We start from the raw sequence: 19,961 nt of genomic DNA, 5'->3' as shown, positions 1-19,961 counted from the left end.
GGCTCTGAGTGTGGAGAACAAAGAGGAGATCTAGAGAGGATGGAGAGCTTTGTGGCGCGAATGGAGACTCCAGTGGGGAAGGACTGGGGAAGGGTGGCGGAGATGAGTTGTCGGGTTGGGGATAATGCGGAGAATGAATGACCGGGGATGGCCGTGGATCGGCGTAAGGTCGGATTGGGTCGGTGATCGCGGGCCGGAAGTCAGGGGGCTGGCGTGGGCTGGGCTTTACTTTCGTTCGTCGCTCGTGCTCGAACCGCCAACAGCTGGACGACAGCCAAACCGTCGACCGCCCGCCTTTTGCTCGACGTCAACCACGACGACGACGACGATCAACGTCGGGAGCACTGGCTTTTCTCATCCCCTTTTCGAGCGCTCTTTGAAGCATCCCAAGGCTCGCGTCTCACCGACCACCGACGACGGACTCTCGAGCCCTCTGCGGCACCCCACTCGTCGGGATCTACTCTTTTTCCGATTCTCTTTTTTTTTGCGTTTCGTCGCTGTAATTCTATTACCACAACTTGGTATCGAGTTCGATGCTCGTGTCGTTCCCCTCGCCCGTGCTCTCTGTCGCGGCTGATGTCGTGAAAGACCTCGACGGAGGTGAAGCGCTTTCCGGACTCTGGCATAGTGAGTTCTTCTTACCTTTCTTTGTTTTTCTTTCCATGTGATACTCATTCGATTTACTCGAAAAGTCTTCACGAAATGCAAAGAGTCGTTGCAAGAAGGAGAACGCCTTGAGAACATCTCCTGGCGCCTCTGGTATCGCGAAGTCTCTCAGTATCGTTCCTCTCTGCCTTCGTCCCGGAGTCTGTCCCCCGAACCTATCGACCATAGCGTCAACGGTCTCGAGACACCGTTGTCTCCCATATCTCAGCAGGACGAGGCCCGTTACTACGATGGTGAGTGCCATCCATTTCGTATCTTTCTTCGGTTCCCGTCTTCATTGTGCTCTTTGCCAGGTCCATACCTCACCTCTACCTCCACCAAGCGCGTCCCCTCGCCTTCCTCGCCGAATGGACGCGCCGGCGCGTCATTCTCCGAGATCGACCATCGACTCTCGGTCTCTCCCGCATCGAGCTATCGCCCATCGAGCATCCGTTCTAAGTCCAGCTCATCCGTCGGCCGCATCATCGTCGACATGCTCCCGGACAACAAGCTAGTCGGGCGCAATCACCAGGACAGGCATGCCTGCGACGCGTCCTCAATACCGCCACGACCCGATTCCACCTGCGTTGTCGTATCCCCCCTTCCCGGCATGCTACTCTCACATCCGCAATCCCCGCATGCTCCATCCACTCCTCCCTCCGGATCGAACTCTATATCCACATCGTCCCTCTTCCCCCGCGTAGTCGTCGTGAACCCTACGCCACATCCTACACCTCCCGCTACGCCAGCACCTCCTTCGCCCTCCACTCATTTCAACCCACACTCTAACCCGATCCATCCTGCCAAGGGGAGCCCTCCAACACTCCGACACCCACAGCCTCAGTCTCAGGCGCAGCCTCACTTGCTTCCTCCTCCACGTGTCTCCAACTCCGTTCGCCCTGCCCCCACCCTCGCCCACACACCTTTGTACCCTTCCCACTCGACGCGCTCAGCGCATCCGTCGCATCCTTCCCAGCCTTCGCACCCATCATCAGGCTCAGGTCCGGTCTCGGGCTGGAACCCATCTTCGTCTATCATCGACTCATCGGCCTCCGCGACTCCATCCACCACGTCGCACTCTCATTCGCAATCCCAGCGTGCTGCCGCGCCATCAAACTCGAAATTGAGCAGTTCCAACGGTGCTGCAAACCCAAGTCCTCATTCTATTTCGAGCGATCAACGCGGACCCACATGCGCACTCGGACCATCACCTGAACTCGGAATCGGAACCGGCTCCGGCATCACTTCCTTCCCGACCCCCGTTTCTCCGAACGCTCCCGCGCTTGGCCCCTCTTCGTCCAATCCCGCGCCGCCGTCGAACCCGAGCCTTCCCTTGGCCAATCCTCAACCTCCGTTGGTTCCGGTTCCGTCGCCCAATCGATCAGCGCAGGCGGTTTCACGTGCGAACGGGTTGTTGTCGAGCTCGAAATCGAGTGGCTTCGCGCCACCACCACCACCTTTGAGCCTGAGCTTGAGCTTGAAAGCGAAGCCGAGGGCGTTGGGATCGATCGAGAGAGGGGCAGGTACAGGTACAGGGCTTGGGATGATCGGGGCTGGTGGAAGGACTGCGATCGAGGACACGACGGCGACGGCGAACGCTACGCTGAGACCTGCGGACAGGAGGTTCTTCCTGCAACAGGCGGAGTCGCCGTCACCTGAGCGGGCGAGTTTGGGGGGGACGTCGGTTACGACGACCACGACGGATAGGACCGGGATGACGGGGAGTACAGGACGGTCGGAACGGGAGAGAGAACGAGAACGAGAGGCGGAGAGGGAAAGGGAGATGGATATCGAGAACGAGAAGCAGAGAAGGCTAGAGTTGGAGAGGGAAAAGGAGCGCGAGAGGGAACGTGAGAGAGAGAAGGAGAGGGAGAAGGAGGAGCAGGATCGTCGTCGTTCGTCTCACCCGGAACCGGAACCCCTCCCTCTCGCACCTCCACAGTCAACACTACCCTCGTCCGCCCGGCAGTCTCAGTCCCAATCCCAGCCTAAATCCCCATCTCATCCCGAACCACAACCCCAGCCACAACCGAGCTCGATAAACTCCAACGTTACCCGAGGTAGCATCAACTCTTCGTCCCGAAGACCTCAGCGCTCACATACGACGGGCGTAGGCACCAAGCGAGGAAAGGAATCAGCTATCGGCGCAGTGAGACACGCACCCGCACGTCCCCCGATGCATCGCTTCGCTACTGCTCGACACGGGCAACATCCGTTGGTGCAGAGGAAGGCCGCGGGAGGCGGGGAGTCGAAGGGGAGGGCGACGTTTAATGTCGGGAGTGTGGGAAGTAGCGCATCGAGGAAGACCGAGTCGACGAGTCCGCCGGAGAGGGGAGAGGAGTCCAAGGAGAAGACGAAGAGCCCCACTTCGACGAGGTCTAATCCATCGGCGCCGTTACAACCTCTTCAGCCCGTTCCTCCTGAGCCGACAAACGCGCTCCCACCGCCTCTGACGAAGACGACGTCGGCCCCAGAACGAGGTTCCTCGAAGGTTACGACAAGCATTACGGCTGCCGAGAACGATGCTCTTGCGATGCCTCCACCGCCAATACCTTCTTCGCGTGGTACTGCGACGCAATCCAAGACACCAGCTCCCCCGGCTGCTCCAGCCAACTCTACTCGTCAGCCACACCCCCAGCAGCAACGCCGTGGCATCGTCGTCACCCACAGTTCCGACGAATACGAAACCACAGACGATGACTCGGAAGACGACTCCGGCTCCTGGGCTTCCGAAGACATGTCCGCCGACGACACCACTCATCCCACCAATACCAAACGTAATCACGGCAATCTCAATAACTCTAAGAAAACGACGGCGCAGAAACTCGAGGAGGCTCAGGTCCGAGAGAGGCTCCTTCAGGTTGAACGGGAGCGCGAGATGTTCGCGAAGCAGCCGAAGCGGTCGTATTCGAACCTCAACAGGACGCACTCCGGCTTCTTGAGCGCGTTACTGAACCCGGATCCGAGCTTGTTCCCGGAGAATCACCCGGTGAGGGTTATGTCTTCGCATGACATGTCGTCGGCGAGCGGGTTAGGGAGGATGATGATGACTATGGGGCAGGCGCAGGGTCAGAACCAGGCAGGTCCATCGAGGCCTTCGATGGCGATGCCCACGTTGTCGACGAGCAAATCGGCAGTCGCGCTTCCTGTCGCTGCTCAGGTCACCGCCCAGGCCCCGAAGACGAATGGTACCGGTGCTTCGCCCAACAACGACCGACATAACGCCAACGGTGGTAAGGGTCGTTATCAGCCGAAGGGTCGCCCACAGGATCAAGAGATGGATTCCGATTCTGAGACGGACGCCGAATCACCTTCGAACCTTTCCCGTTCCCACGCACACGAAAAACTCGCCGCCCTCGCTGCCGATAACAATTTCCGCCGTCGACACTCTGATCGTCCCACTCCTTCCACCTCCAAACCTCCTCATCCTTCCGATCCTCCTATGGCTACTCGTCCTACGTTACCCAGTGTCGCCACGGCCCCGATTCCGTTGAACCATCCGTGGAATCTCCCCACGACGGCTGCGGCGCCTAGTACGCCGAGAACGACGAGGAGACAGATGATGAGTACGGAGATTAGTGAGAGCGTGAGGCGGAATTTGTTGTGGGAGCGTCAGGTGAATAAGCCGCAGGTGGGCGGGTTGACGAAGAGGAGTATGAGTACGGCTGGTGGGATGATGGGGATGACCGGTCAGGCGCTTGGGAGTGGGTTGAGGCCGTTGACTTCGACGACTAGTCAGCCGGGGCAGAAGCGGGAAGGTCAAGGTCAGCAGGGGCAGGGGCAGGATAAGGGGAAGGCGAGAGCGAACGGGGATGCGGCTGGCGGTATGGATGAGCAGACGGAGAAGGAATATAATGAGAGGAAGAAGAAGGCGATGGCGAGGAATCGGAGTTGGGCGGACGATTACCATTATTCGGGATGGTAGTCGTTCGCCGTGCCGCGGGAGTCAGTCAGCGATGACTGATTCTCCGCGTTGTTCATCTTGTATTCTCTTGGGTTTGTGTGCATTTCGGTCTCCTATCTTTCTCTCTTTCGCGGCGTTGTGTGCTTGTCCTGGTTCTCGTTGTTTCTCGTGTTGACTCCATCTACTCTACGCTCCTCATCCTCGTGAGGAGCATCCCGGATTCATCACCGCCCCTATTGTGTTTAAGCTGTCCTTATTTCATTCCGATCTCGTGTATATTCTCGGTCCGTTCTGTTCTGCTCTATGCTCGGCTGGACTTTGCCTCTCCTTAACATCTAATTTCCATTCCCCGTGTGGCTCGCTCGGTCCTCATCAGTGCCGTGCTTCCCTCATCATCGTCTTCCCATCGGTTCCCCCTCGGTCTCGTCCTTGATCACTATTTCATTTGTTTCTAATCATCCATGCATCCTCATTTCCTCCACACTGCACGCTATCCGAGTCCGTTGCCCTCCTCGGTTGTATTATCCATGTTCCACACGCTTCTTCGTTTCTTTCACTCTCACTCTCGACTCGTCTGAATCTCCTTTCTCTTGTTTTGACATGTGCATATTACTACTCTCCCATATATTCATTCGTTCATCCATCCATCCATCCATCCACGCGTATGTGGCCCATTACCGCACCGTTGTTGTCGCAATCAGTACAATACGATACGATATGATTCTCGTCGCTATCTTCGTCGCCGTCTCCTTTTTTTCTCCTCTATCTCTACCATCCATTCCGTCACATTCCACTCAATATTGTACATAACTCAGTCCTTCTCCCAACCGTCCGTTCGCCTGTCTGTCCGGTCTGCCTGCACTCGTTCTCCATTTTATTCCAATACGTACCTACTCTTTCCTCGTTTCGTTAGCTCATTCACTCACTCGTCTGTGTAATAGTAGTCCTTTGGTGTCGCGTTTGTCCGTTCGTTCGCTTGTGTTCGTGCACCCGTCGAAATACGTGGTCACCGTGGTTGAGTTTCATTTGCAAGTGGTCGGTTGGCCGGTCAGATATTAGAGATAAGTCGAATTCGTTACCTATACCTAGCGTGTCGTGTTTTGCACTATCCTGCCCGTCTGCGTATGGATCGTTCGCGTTCACTCTGAGGTTTGATGCGTGGCTGAGCTTTGTATACTGTTGTAATATCAGACTTGTATATAATAATTGTAACTTTGTTTTCCGAGTTTGCCGTCGAGGACACTGAGTACTTCAAGTTGGACACGCAGTTCAACAGAGAAAAGCACGGGCGGCCGCATCGAGTGCCTTCCTCAGATTGCAATTTTAGGATTGGCGGCGAAATCGTGCCGAGTTCCTCTGTAAGAAATTCTTCGTCGTCAGTATCAGACTCGCCATTATATTCCAACTGTTTGCAGCACACTCTAATCTGTCACGATCTATATGAAACGCCAAACTCCCATTCGTCTTCCCGTTGAACACCTCCAGCAAAACCTACTCACCATCAATAGAAAGACAGCCGACGAAGCCTTTACAAACGGAATGACCGGAGGTGAGAGATAGACAGACAGAATGGAGAGTGAAAGACCCACCAGGCCGAACTGAAGACGAGGGTGGGGCGACGACCATAGGCGTCTCCCGGATGAGAGTCACGTCCGTAATATGTGCGAAGTGTCGAGGCTCAGAAGTCAGCATCTTCAGCGTCCAGCCGAGACGCGAAATTCTCAAAGGCATTTATGATCCATTCTGAGTCGCCCGTGATGGTGTCGACAGCTTGCATCTTTCAGCGACGCCATGATAACTGCTAGAAGACGAACGAGCAACGAGCGAGGTCAGGGAAGAGGGGAAAAGCCTCGCAGTGGATACGATCATTTTGGATCATAATGAATCGCCTTTACTCACAGTAAATTTTCCGACTTTTCACTGGGCATGGTTGAAGTGGAAAGATGACACAGCTTGGATTTGCATTGTGGCGGTGGCATGACGCGCGGGATATTCCGAAGTCTTGACACCATGTTCGAAACCCGATGTTCCGACTATCCTGAGCCTCTTCCTTGCGTCCTGACGTCTGGCTTCGCTCGTGCGGACTAAACTGCTCTGTATCTTTCTCGTCTTTCCTCATAATCAGACCGTTTCAGTCAATGTCCGACACCCGATCCAGCGACGAATCGCAACCTGACATCCTCTCTGATGCTTCGAATGCGAATGATGCGGTGTCTCAGGCATCCGATGCTGATCAACATCTGCGATTCATCACGCACGACACCATCACCGATGAGGGCCACAAACGATTAGATCAGGCCGTTATGGGAGAACTCGGAATCGAAGGATTGCTTGCTCACAAAATAATCGTACCCGGACAGCATCTTATTCATACCGCGAGTCGCATGTCCGTCTTGTGCTCAATATGCCAAACCGGCATACAAGAGGGCCTTTCGGAACTCACCTTCCAGGAAGCTAGAGGGCTGATAGAGGAGTATCCTGAGCTAGGGGAGATGGTGGATAGGGCGTGGGTCAATGGTGCAGGTTTTAAGGATATACGGCGCTTGGGTGAGTACTAGGATCCCAGCAATTGATCGCGTCATCGTCGCTACATCTCACGGAGTTGCAGCGCTTCTCAGGCGTGAAATTCCGCACGACATGTCCAATATCCAAGGCAAGCCAGGCGACTATCTATACGAGGCGAGCGTAAAAGGTCAGTGGCGATACTGCTATTGCGTCTTCTGCTCGTTCAATAATACGTCGTCTCCAGCGACGGAAAATTCCTGGAAGCAACGCTTCGCAGGCCGCGCTCATGTCGCGCTGAAAAGCCACATCATGCACTATCAGACGAGCATCACCAACTCTTATGCGCCTCACTGCGCCATCGTTCAATCAACTGGAACAGGAAAGTCGAAAACAGTCGACGAGTTCAGCAAGCACGATTTTGTCATACCGATAAATCTCAGGAAACCTAGAGCTGGAGGTGCGCACGCCCAACATTGTCCGCTCGCAATGGCGCACTAATGTTGTTATGCTCCAGGCTTTCCTGCTTCCGACGAACGGGTGTACGACTTTCTTGAGCCCGGATACCTCAGCTCTATGAGCCCGGATTTACTATGGGCTCACATGAACGCCTTCATGTTCGCGCTGCTCGAGAAATGCGAGAAGGTTATCGTGGCTGCCATGCTTGGCCAAGGTGATAGCCCCGAAACCAGACTTGCTTGGCTTCGTAACGAAGGCGCTGCGTGGTTTCGGGAAATGATGACCGAGGGCCAAACAGTGCGCGCTCAAGGCGACTACCGCGTGAAATTCTACGAAGATGTCGTCAATCGGGCTCAACAGGTGGTTTAGTACAAATCTGCTCTCACCTGGAGGCGTGGCTGACCTCTCATATTGTAGCTGTCCGACGATGCCGCTCGTGCGCTCAAAGCTCGCTCATCGCTCACGCTCATGAAGAGAGGATCCTCCCCCGTTCAGATACAGTTCGCCAGCGCAGGTAAATGGGCTTCTCGTTGGGTCCCCAATGCCGTTCTAACGAGGAATTCGATTCGCACTTTGACAGCGGATCGTCCTGTCGTAGCGAAGGCAGAGTCCCTAATCCGCCATTGGGGCTTTTCAAACAAGAAGCTAGACGCTCCTATCGTCTACTTGGCTTTCGACGAAGCTCATTCACTCTCCAGACCCGACGCGCAACCGACTGCTCCGACAATCTTATCCCCATTCTCTCATCTTCGCAAGATTCTGCGGTCCTGCCGCGACTTGCCTCTGTTCGCCATTTTCCTCTCCACCACCGGCAAGATCACCCAGTTTGTTTTGCCTAAAGAAGACGACGATTCTGATCGGTTGCAGAGCGGAGAGCTCGTGTTAATCCCGCCATTCTGTGCTCTTGGCTGGGATCAGTGCGCCGCCCCCTTCCCCACGGATCAAATGGATTTATCATATGTGTCTTCTCTAGCTTATAAAGCTCGTCTTGGTCGTCCTCTGTGAGTATCTCCTTATGAATTTTCGTTCGTCAACCTCATGGTGCCCGTAGCTTTGCTTCTCGTTACGCAGCAGGCCTGCGGCTTGAAGAAATGGAGCGCGAAGAGCTTCTGAAGTCTCTGGTCGAGTTTGCGGCCAAAAAGCTGATCAAATTTGACCTCGCATCTTGGCCCTCTGAGCTTAGTCCCAAACAGGAACTAGCATGTTTATCCGCCCGCCTGCCTATCGAGTTCATGTCGTCCAGCTCGACTGAATCGACCAAAGACGAGCGGGATCAAATCGCCAATCACATGCGCGTTTGCCTGTCGGTCGACGAGTCTTTCCGTAAATTTACGTCGCTCAACCCATCGGAGCCGATCGTCTCAGAAGGCGCCTACCTCCTCATGAACAACAGCAGAATCCGATTCCACGCTCCAGCGGCTCTTTCTCGCGTCCTTACAGGCTTTTCTGTGCACCAGGGCGATCGTGGTGAGCTCGTCGCCCTGCTCGCTCTCACCATGGCTCGGGACCGCGTCGTCAGCCAGCAAAAGCTGCGCATCCAGGACGGTGTTTTTGGCGTCGTTCCATTCCTGGAGGCGCTCGTTACCAGGCCGTCCAAGGAAAGTGGGCGCTTCTGCGACGTCCTGAGGATCAAGCCATCCGTTTATAGAGATTCAAACGATAAGAACGTCACGCTCGAAAAAGCGTTTGCCGAAGTCAATCTTCACTTCAACCACTTTGTGAAGCGGCAACAGCAGGGCAACCTCGACGAGGAAACCACCAAGGGATTCATTGCCCGATGCGCGGCGATAATGGCTGCTAACAGTCAAGGCGGATACGACGCGGCGTTAATCACGGTCCGTGGGAACGCGGTGGTGTTTCAAAGCACGAAAGGTTTGTTTATCATCCAGGTCAAAAACGACACACACTACACTGCAACAGTCGAACCCTTACTTTTCGACAAGATGGATCCCGTCTCGATGGGCTTTATCGGTCCTAAGAAGACGCTTGAAACGCCGATCATACGAGTCGTTTTCGCTTTGGCGGCCGCACGCCCCGCCATTCGCTACGTTGAAACTCAGAAACAGGGCAACTTCACGTCTTACGATATTTGGATCGCGGGTCTAAGCCCAGAGGTGCTTGCAGTCATTGCCAAGCAAGATCAAGTGATCTGGGACGCGTTGCTTTCTGCGTCGAGGGGGTGGGAGAAGATGTATCAACACTGGGATCCGACTACGGTGTCGCTGCTGAAGAACATGGCACCTATGGTCGCGGATGCGGAGGACTTCTGGGCATTCCGCAATCGAAAGCCTGAGGACGATTGATGTACTGAGACGATTTGTATGGGAGCAACGTAACGCGTAACGCGCCCTCCGTTCCGTTGCAAGAACAGCGTTACGTGACGCATAACAAGGGCTCCGTTGCTACGAAAAAGGCGTTATTTAATGATTTTTTGGGGCGCCTACGGCGCCGCACCACCTGTGGTTGCAATCGTAACGCACCATCCAGAGGCCGTTGCTATTCTCCGGACCGTAACGCTTGACCTCGTCGTTGCTCCCATACAAATTGCTTCAGTAAGTCTTTCCTTCTTGATCTCGACCTCAGAGTTAGTACTAATGCGAAGTTGTGTAGTACCCCTCCTCCTCGATGGTCATTCTCAACTTTTTTTTGGTTTCGTTTTGTATTTGACTGTGTTTTGCTCTGGCTTCGCACTTTCGGGCTCTCACCTCTTCTTCTTTTGCGCCACCTGCTTTGTCACGAGCCACATTTTATGTACATCCTCCCCTCTCGTAAAGTAGTGCTCTAAACATCGACAGGTAAAGTGCGCCCGAATTGCCTCAAACCCCGTTATTTCTAGAGAGAGCATCACCTCCACAGAGTGGGCCTACTTCCGTCCACGGGCCGCCTTTGTACAAGCACATAGGTGATCTCGTCCCAAAACGAACTCTTCAATCTGCGCCTCTCTTCTCTCCCTACCAAATGCCGTGGATCACCACCCCTGGTACCACTATTCAGTGCAGCCAGCCGAGCCGCGTTTGCTCCCTCGAACGGTGACGTCTGTTCTATATGAGACAGGTCGACGTATTTCGTGGTGAGGATTAGTTTCAACTATCCGATATCGAGGTCTTCATTGAGCAGAAGGAAGTAGACATGAGGCGAAAGATCGCTCGTGCCGTAGCCGATGGTGAGAGCGCCGTTTGCAATCAGAGGCGGGTCTGGGCTAGAAGTGTAGGTGGCTGTCGGCGGGAGGTAGTACTCTGCTATAAAACGAGAAAGTGCGGCATTGAGAAGTCAACCCTAGCACACAGGTAGGCGGTAACAAGTATTGCGTGGGCGTACCGATGCTGAATTCACTGTTGTCGAAGTAAAATAAGGCAGGAAATAAGGTGTACTCCGAATTGTTGACGATCTTTTGTCCATAGAGTGTGAGCTCGTCTGCCTCGACCTCCATGAACAGGAAACGGTTGTAGGTTCCTGCCGTCTCTGGATCATACGTGTCGTCTTCGAGGCTTTTCTCTTTACCCGGACTACCTCCACTACTGTCCTTTCCACCATTCACACCCACTTCCACGCTCTTTACCGGAAAGAGCAGCGGATTGAGCGACCGATGATATCCTTCACCTGCCTCTAACACCACCATTTCCAGAGTCACCTTTCCCTTACTCTCTCCTATGCTCGTTCTCGTTAGACTCCTCTTCGCATCTGCAGGCCGACGCCGAAGATGGTAATACCAATGGGTAGCTGCACAGATTACAGGGTAGAGCGCGTCTATATTTGGGGAGCACGTATGAGGGAGGCGGCGGAAACCGTGCAATGAGCCGGGGCTAGTGAGATCGTCGAAATAAATACGAGTATCGACAAGAGAGAGGGCGAGGTCTGTTGGAATGCGCGAGGGATGTGGACTAGGTTCCGCACCGGATTCCGGACTTGTGCTCGAAGACGCTGGGAATATTGGGAGGAGACGAGGCTCGTAACCGTCGTCCTCGAACTTGGCTCTCAAAAGATGGAAGAGTGCTTCGAGGCCAGATTGGAGCTCGATGTAAAGGCAGACGACAGATTCGTCCTGGTCTGAGGGGGCAGCAGACTTAGCGGACGACGATTGAGCGCCCACCTCGGACCAGCCGGACGTGGTACGAACGACAAGCATGAAAGACCGGCCGAACGCCGGAATATATCCATGGTTTGGAGGAGGAGGTGGATGTATTGGAAAGGTGTTGCGCGTATTTGCCCTGTAACAACAACGAATCAGTGCCCGAAGGATCCAGAAACGTACTAAGCAGGCATCAGTCGGGGACTCACTCGACCTGCATCTGCGAAAATCCAGTCCCGTCTGTCTGTCTACCTTTTGTGATCCGTTAGACTTTAAGTATCTGAGAACACCGAGCTCGCACGGCTGTATAGCTTGTTTCCGACCGCTTCCGATTGAGACTTGTCCGAGTTTGGAAGGGCCGTGGACACGAAATGATGGAGAAAGTTCATGGAGAAGGCGCGCCGCGAGATCAATCATCGCACTAGGAAAGCAATCACTCACCATGGAGGCGGCGTGTTTGCTTGTAGAGTATAACCTGACTTGGCTTCCGAAGGCCGTGTCGAGAGATGAGGTCTGCCTGAGTACTAGTAGTGAGTGCCGCAGTTGTTGTATGCGCCTAGTAGGGCAGTGACCCTGTGCTCCCAACATGAGAGACCTCCAGGATGGTCGACCTCCTCTCTAGGGCACAGCATCGCGCATCGATTTCTCTGTCGTCGTTTCTATCTCATGAGGACCGCTAATCGACCACTCACGTCACCATGTAGAAGTCAGTTGTCCTAATTCAAGAAGCGCATGAGATACATCGCATCGGTAGAAGTGTTCAGTGGTACTGTACCAGTGAAACACACAATGCTGCTTGAAGTAAAGACCCTCAAGTCAAGATCGTCTGAGCAGTAGGCGTCACGGAATGCTGTGGCGTCCCATGCAGAGAAGATTATAACACAGTTGTATATCGCGACGGCACGATCGTTATCGATTCAACTTAACTGGTAAGAACATCACCAGGTGTCCGGATAGCCCGGTGAACAAGGTGTACCCTGTGAACGGTATTGAAGACTTGCCCCAGGGCCCAGGTTCCTACCCAACCGCCCTGGTGAGGTGTCGCGGGCTGATAATGGAGGTAGGGGATGGAGATGAGGGCCACACGCCACAACCTTCCTTTTATATCCCAACTTGTCTCGCCCGCTAACCTCACCAGGACGGCTGGCATCACAGTCATTTCAAATTCGCGTAACCGACGTTTCGCGCGTGTCGAAACTGCTTCTTCGTGTTGGCTTCTCGGAAAATTCGATGTCCATGCAGTGCGTGTAGCGCCAAAATAGGAAATAGCAAACGTTTGGGACATGCGCTCTTCGATTCCTGTTGGCTCGCGGATGCTACTTGTTCACTCCCCGTTCTCGTCTGTTCGCTAAGGTCAATAATGCTTATTTTGACGTGTCGTCTCTGCTCAGTACTGACTGCTTTAGTATTATCTAAATAGTCAGTAAGAGGCCTTATAATTTAGCTACCACTCGTGAGTGGGTCTTTGCTCGGAGCTGAACGGCAGCAAACCTTTGGCGAGCATGCTCGCAAACCGAAGGGTACCAAGTCGACGGACTTAGAGTAGTACAATGTGTTTGAGCTGATGAAGTATTGTGCATGGTCATGATTTTTATGTATTGAGAGCTATGTAGAGTACACAATATTGAATACTAATATTGTAAATACTACACTGGTCAACAGAGAAAGCAAGAATCGAGCAAAGCTTGAATGTGTATCTATTCATCTCATTTGTTGGATGTGTTTAGCGCGCGCAGGGAGCGAGGACGGCGGACGCGACCTGGCGAGACCACAAAACACCTATTTACGAAAATAACGAGGCAAGAAACAGTTTCGACACGCGCGAAACGTCGGTTACGCGAATTTGAAATGACTGTGATGCCAGCCGTCCTGGTGAGGTTAGCGGGCGAGACAAGTTGGGATATAAAAGGAAGGTTGTGGCGTGTGGCCCTCATCTCCATCCCCTACCTCCATTATCAGCCCGCGACACCTCACCAGGGCGGTTGGGTAGGAACCTGCCCAGGGCCAATGCGTCCGGTGTCCGCCCTCACGGCATTGAGACGTGACCCTTCTCCTAGGTATTAAGCACCAGAACGCTGGAAGAAGCCGCCTCTGTGAAAATTTAGCTATTCCCCACCATCGGGCGAAATCCTCAGCAATGCAAGAAACAGTGCGGAGGATGCAAGGCTGGACACTGCCCCGGACATGAAAATGTCAGGATCGAGCACTCAAAAGCCAACCACAGATCGAAGAATATACGCGAGGGTGGTGTATACGCATTGCGTACGAGTCGTCCTGTTCAAAGATGGGATGATAATCGACATGGATCGAGCGTAGTAAGTATCCCCCGTTATGAACGCTATCTGGGTGTACACATAAGCTCCTTGGAAATGCTACATGGGACAGCTGTGTTGGCCGTTTCGGGACGGTAGGAAGGCTATGTCCTCTCCAGCAAGGGCAGGACGAACATCTATATTCACCGGAGCCAGCGCGAAGCCGACCTCGAGACGATGAAGGAAGCGAAGGAAGCCCTCTTTCAGGCGCAGGAGTGCCTCTCGTACTCTGAGAGGAAGTGAAAAAATCAACATACACGCCCGACCATGAAGCGAACGCGAGAAAATTGAACGTCGCCATCGACTGGATCCACGTCCAGGGACTATAAGAGCAATTGCATCGTCTACTTGCTGTCGAGGGGCAGGCGGGGGAATCCCAAGGATCTGATTTTCTAGTCCGCAAACGCGGGGATCCACAATCGCGAGTGACGGATGGACAGACGATATATTACATAGCTTGTTCAGATTCATGCGCTGACAGAACCTAGGTGCGAGGAACGGGAGTACAGATCTACTCCAACCTCGTTATGTTGCCACCGTGGGTAGGTGCCCATGTTATAGGTCCAGGAAACAGCGAGCAAGGGAAACAGTCACTGTCGCCTGAGGAAGTAAACGATAGATTTAAACACAGAGATGCATCCCGGGGTAGTACAGGCAGTGAGGGATATCCAGATCAAAAGATATAGTGTCCGGCTCAGTGAATCTCTCGCAGATAAGTCCACAGACAGAGTCAGAAAGTGGTACGGGGCTTGACGGTGGTGGTACGAGAGAGAGTTGGGCGATCTCGCTTCATCGAGAAACGTGGAAAAGCGAGCGCCACATCTCTGGCGATAAGATTAGATTGTCCACTGCGAGTATTTCATCATCACTGCCGCCTTGTCACCATCAACGTTCAACTGCGTCCATTCCTTCGCCTGTTGAGACCGTCTAATCCATTATCATCAAAATACCCATTGTACCGGCCACAGCTTGTAGAGAACTAGCATAAAAGCGAATGACGACGACGCGCCCGTCGAACCGGCGAGGCCCGCCACCTCACCTCCATTCGCCCAACAGCCCACAACCATCGAGCAGCAAACCGTCCGTTTCGCTCGAAGAATGGGAATCCAAGGCGCCTTTAGGAGAACTCGAGAACACGAGCGTAGCAGCAGTAAAAGCTGCACTCGAAAGACCTTCGTTGCCGTTCAAGGTTTGTCTTTCTTGCGACACCTTCTCGCTCTCCTTGATAGCTGATGCCACAAACTGGCAACGGTCTATAGTTTACGGTAGAAGAAGCCAGCTCTCGAGCTTCAACGCCCCTCCGCTCTGTCAAATTCGGACCTCCATCGCGATCTTCAACGCCCGGCATACCTCCCTCCGTAACATCCATCTCCACCTCCGCCCGCTTTCCCGCTCTCTCCTCTGCTACCTCCACAGCCTCCACACCACACCCATACTCCCACCTCCATCCCACAGCGCCCATCCAAACTCCGCAACAGTTCTACGATTGGTTCGCGCTCATCGATAGGTCGGTTGCGCATAGCCAGGAATCACATTTCAGGGAACATCTGAAAGGGGTCGAGGATTGGTTGGGCGTTTGTGAGATGTTGGTGGGAAGGATAGAAGAAGTCGATGAGGAGGTTGAGGAGATGTTGAAGGGATGGAGGAGTGTGGAGGAAGGTGGAAGGAGCTTGCAGGAAGCTTGCCAGAGGTTGTTGGAAGAGAGAGTGAGTCGCTAGTAGTTTGGCAGGCGGATGTGGAGGGCTGACGCGGTTCATTGGTTGGTGTAGGATCGCTTGGTGGAACTTCAGGACGCTATCGGACAGAGACTGGATTATTTCCAGGAATTGGAGCAAGCGACGAGGATGCTGAACCATCCTGGCGATTCGCTTGTCCTCCAGACCGATTTTCTGTACATGGTCGAACGCGTCGACGTGTGCATCGACTTTCTCAAGGCTCACGTACGTGCAGTTTCCTTTTCTCCTAATCTCTCCTTCTCCCTCCTCGATTTGTCTTTATTGCTGATGTCGTCCGAATGTAGCGCCACTTCCGCGAAGCAGAGTTGTACCTCCTCCGGTTCCAACAGTGTATGACCCGTGCAATGACACTCATCAAGATGTTTTTCGTTGGATCTTTACGCGCGCTCACGCAGGATATTACACGGCGATTATCAGAGAAGGTAAGTTCCCTCTAGATACCATATAACATGTCCATCATACCTGCGCCACACTAGATTATGCCACACTGTCCTACCATACCGTTCTGTAACTTCCTCCTGTCCTCTCCTTCTCTCTTCCCTTCGCACCCGATTACCATGCCTGGCCCGACACTGATCGTATAACCTATCGTTGTTTTCGGCCAGGACGTGTCCTCGACAGCACAACAACACCTCCTCTACACCCGCTTCCAATCCGTCTCGCATCAACTAGCTCCCCTCCTCTCCGAACTCGAGCGACGGGCAGCGTCCCATCCTGACCAACTTTCGGCTTTATTACAGGTATGTTTTCGTCTCCATTAGTCCTGACCCAACTCTTTTTATAATTTGGGAGCGTTGGTTGGCGCCACACCCCTTCATCATGTGCCTACCTCTTCTTGGTTAGGCCGTCGGGTGTTCACTGTGGAATGCGTTCGTACTGAAGCTTACTGACTTGTGGTTTGTGTGTATGGTCTAGGAGTGCCACACGGCATGGTTTGCGGCGAGAAAAGGGATCGTGGTGAGGAGGTTGGTGGAGGAAGTGAGAGGGTTAGAAGTGGGCAGGGGAGAGCTCGTCGAGGTCGTACGTCTTTTTTGCTGTATCCACCTCATCACTACCCTTTTGTTATCCTGCGTATTGTCCACTTCGCGACTTCGTCTACTATTTAGGAACTATTCTGATGGGTTGTTGGAGGTTGCTGATTATGATTATCTTCAAACGCATCTACACGCGCCACTCCACTTTCAACGACCCTCGAAACCCACATAAACCGTACACACGCTCTTCAATAACGCACTGACGAATGGATTAACGAACGAACGCATGGATGAATGTATGGGTCCGACAGACCAGAGCAGGATGTAGTTATTTGAAGCAGCTCTGCACGGACGAGTGGGAGCTCTATCGGTCCTTCTTTGATTCGGGGGAAGAGGAGCTTTAGTGCGTTTCTCTTCTTCCGTCCTATTCCTTCTTTGTTCTGTCCGCCCTTCTTCACACTCTCGTCGTCTCCTTTGACTGATCGATTTCGTGCTGTCTCACCTTCTTTCATTTGACTCTTTCGACCTTCCTCATCTTTCCGTGTTTCCTTATTCGGTTCGATGTTCACGAACAATTCTCCCTTTCCTTCGGTTCTACTATTCCTCCCTCTTTTCAAACGAATCGACTCGACGCGACTTCGCCATACTGCCCTAATCAACCGACTCCCGAACTCTATGAACACTCTTACGCACCCAACGTACTCACCCACACACCCAACCGACCAAATAACCACGAAACAAACGTCTATAGCGCCTACCTCGAATCCCTCTGCGACTATCTCTACGACGATCTCCGTCCTCGGATCCTACACGAACAGAAGCTCGGGGCGCTCTGTGAGGTATGCACCGTACTACAGGCGCTCATGGTGCTCGACGGGCCTTCGATCACCGCTGCGGAATCATCCACCTCTCACTCGGCCTCAGACTCTGGATCTGACGATGACTCGCTTGAGATTGCGCCAGATCCTCCGGAGGGTTGGAAGGGCAGCAGCAAGGAGAATGGATTGGGCGAATTGAGGATAAGCGGGTTGTTGAGGATGGTTCTGCAGGATGCGCAGACGAGGTTGGTGTTCAAGGCGCAGAGCGTGATGCAGAGTGAGATTAGGTGGTTCGTTCCGAATGGGAATGCTGGGACGGAGGAGCTGGATTGGCCGGGGGTTTTGATGAAGGCGAGAGGTGAGCTCGGAGGTTAGTTTTTCTTTATCTTCGTCAACCTCCACCTCAACCTCATTTACTTAACCGCTCGTTTCGTTGCATGGCGTTAGACTCGCACGATACGAACCTGATCGTGAAAGACAAAGACAGCGAGTCGATCGAGCTGGGCCTGAGCCAGATTTTCCAGCTTTCGGAAGCGACGAGGAGAGGGGTAAATACGTGGTATCCGACGGTAAGGAAGACGGTGTGGGTTTTGAGTCAGTTGTTTGAGTTCGTGCAGGTTCGTCGTTTCCTTCCTTCCTTCTTCCGTCGAGATGCGTGTGGACGATAAGGCTGAGCTGACGATTTCCCCCCTTGGCTGTGGTGGTGTGGCGTTGTGTGATGCGGACATAATAGCCAGCGATCTTCGCAGACCTCGCGCAAGAGTCACTCAACCTCTGTCGTCTATCGCTAATCTCCGCCTCGGAGGTGATCAAATCACAATCTTCATTACACTCACACTCGCACTCGAAATCCCATTCCAAATCTTCAGCGTCCAAGGCACACGCGAAGTCACAATCCCAAATTCAATCCACACAACCACCACCGCCGCATCCAACTTCATCGCCAACCGAAACCAGAACTTCGCTCACAGAAGCAGATTTGAGGGAGGCAGAAACGCGAGTAGGCCTAGGAAAAGAGCTGGATGCCGTGCTTTTCCTTGTGAGGCATTTGTTGATATTGAAGGAGATGGCGCGGGGGTTGGAGGGGCTGATGAAGAGTTTGGAGGTGGAGGGTGGAGCGACAGGGGCAGCGGTGAAAGGCGTCGGCGGTGGGTATGCGTTTGGTGGGACGAATACGAGCGGGTTTGTAGGGGACGGGGCTGGAGGCGTGGGAGGCGTGGGAGGGATGGCTGGAGGGAGCGGTATGACTGGTATGTTTCGCGCTATATGACTTTCTTCTTGATTTTTTGACTTATTTCCGTTTGCTTGGTTTAGACGCGTTCACGTCGATGTTGAATCGTACGTCCGCGCTCATACCAGATTCGTTATTCGAGAGTTTGGGGATGCCGAGGGGGCAGGAGAGTATGCTTGATGCGAGACATGTACGTTTAGATATTTCTTTCTTTCCCTCTACACATAATAAATTGTCCACGTCCCATGATTTACATATCAAATATTTCAACATTCTATAGGGAATCGATATCGACCTCCGCAAAGCATGTCAAGACCTCATCGAGCTTGTTTCGTCGAACGTCACGGACCCACTCTACACATACCTTGCACACGCACAAAGAACGGCCAGCGCGCTCATCCTGCCTGCCTCCACCTCCACCTCATCCTCCTCCGCATTTCCCAACAACACAACCACCTCGCCTCCGCCCTCCTCATCCTCGTCCGGCATGCTCCCATCCGATGCAAGTCAAAAGGATGAATCACCCCTGAAGTCTGTCGAGAGAGAGTTCGTACCCCGATGCCAGACAGCTCTGAAAGATTCGATATCGAGAATAAGGATTTACGTCGAGGACCAGAGGACTGCGGATGTTCTGATAGAGCATGTGCGAGAGAGGGTTGAGGACGGGTGGGAGGTGTTTAGGGAGGGGGTCATGCAAGTTCAGGGAGAGAAGCAAAACATGGGACTTATGAGCGAGGAAGAGGTGAGGGGGATGTTGAGGGGGGTTTGCAGTGAGCGGGGTGGGGTGAGGCTTGGTAGAGGAGACGGAGTTACGGATGAGGTTGAAGAGGCGTAGGTTGTATCGGGCCTTGGGCCTCATCGCCTCGACTGTGACGAAACTGGCTGCCGGATCTTATTGCCTTAGACCAACTGAGTCATCGCGTCATCCTCTGACATAGAACTATGTAGCCTGACCATATTCACGCTCGAGTATAAGGGTACTTTTCGGCAAGAAATTGTACACCCACGTCTGGGAGATTTCTGACGAAGTCGTCACTCACCTTCCTTCATTCCTTCCCAAGTCCCCAGTCCGATATGAAATTCACCCTCGGGTTATGCCGGCTCTTCGGTGCCTCCTAAACCGGGTGGCGTTGAGCGTGTGGCACAAGTTCGAGCTCTGCATTCTTTTTACACTCAGCGCAATGCAGAGTTCCAATTGTCTGTGAAACTAGTGTAACACAGGGCTTACGCTCATACTATTATTTCTCTTATAACTATTTTAGATCACGGCAAGGATAACTAGTGGCTCCCGGTGTGCGTTGCCCAAGCATT

At 53.4% G+C, this 19,961-nt stretch overlaps 4 protein-coding genes across 4 annotated transcripts; 3 read left to right on the top strand and 1 right to left on the bottom strand.

Annotated features, from left to right (window-relative positions):
• Positions 1 to 533: 533 nt before the first annotated feature.
• STEHIDRAFT_38317 (DUF1752-domain-containing protein) lies at positions 534 to 769 on the top strand (the record flags this gene model as incomplete). The annotated part of the gene is made up of 2 exons (XM_007299167.1): positions 534 to 627; positions 693 to 769. Coding segments are annotated over 2 exons (171 nt in total), but the record flags the coding sequence as incomplete, so codon positions are not given.
• A 5,918-nt stretch (positions 770 to 6,687) lies between these two features.
• Positions 6,688 to 9,813, top strand: STEHIDRAFT_108178 (uncharacterized protein; the record flags this gene model as incomplete). The annotated part of the gene is made up of 7 exons (XM_007300277.1): positions 6,688 to 7,096; positions 7,158 to 7,241; positions 7,299 to 7,511; positions 7,569 to 7,870; positions 7,928 to 8,024; positions 8,091 to 8,511; positions 8,562 to 9,813. The coding sequence occupies 7 exons, from the start codon at positions 6,688 to 6,690 to the stop codon at positions 9,811 to 9,813; spliced, it is 2,778 nt and encodes a 925-aa protein (XP_007300339.1).
• A 784-nt stretch (positions 9,814 to 10,597) lies between these two features.
• Positions 10,598 to 11,799, bottom strand: STEHIDRAFT_153306 (uncharacterized protein; the record flags this gene model as incomplete). Its single annotated transcript, XM_007300276.1, has 3 exons — positions 10,598 to 10,749; positions 10,829 to 11,718; positions 11,789 to 11,799. The coding sequence occupies 3 exons, from the start codon at positions 11,797 to 11,799 to the stop codon at positions 10,598 to 10,600; spliced, it is 1,053 nt and encodes a 350-aa protein (XP_007300338.1).
• A 3,086-nt stretch (positions 11,800 to 14,885) lies between these two features.
• On the top strand, positions 14,886 to 19,732 carry STEHIDRAFT_91831 (Sec34-domain-containing protein; the record flags this gene model as incomplete). The annotated part of the gene is made up of 12 exons (XM_007300275.1): positions 14,886 to 15,198; positions 15,308 to 15,597; positions 15,661 to 15,831; positions 15,912 to 16,049; positions 16,233 to 16,367; positions 16,543 to 16,647; positions 16,913 to 17,004; positions 17,353 to 17,789; positions 17,867 to 18,036; positions 18,153 to 18,669; positions 18,734 to 18,840; positions 18,931 to 19,732. 12 exons carry the CDS (start codon positions 14,886 to 14,888, stop codon positions 19,483 to 19,485), a joined length of 3,030 nt encoding a protein of 1,009 aa, XP_007300337.1. The 3' UTR covers positions 19,486 to 19,732.
• Between the last annotated feature and the right edge of the window lie 229 nt (positions 19,733 to 19,961).

This window comes from Stereum hirsutum (assembly GCF_000264905.1).
Source record: "Stereum hirsutum FP-91666 SS1 unplaced genomic scaffold STEHIscaffold_2, whole genome shotgun sequence".
In the NCBI taxonomy this organism is placed as follows: domain Eukaryota; kingdom Fungi; phylum Basidiomycota; class Agaricomycetes; order Russulales; family Stereaceae; genus Stereum; species Stereum hirsutum.
The sequence above is the reverse complement of the archived record's forward strand: the minus strand, read 5'-3'. Positions and strand labels throughout refer to the sequence as shown.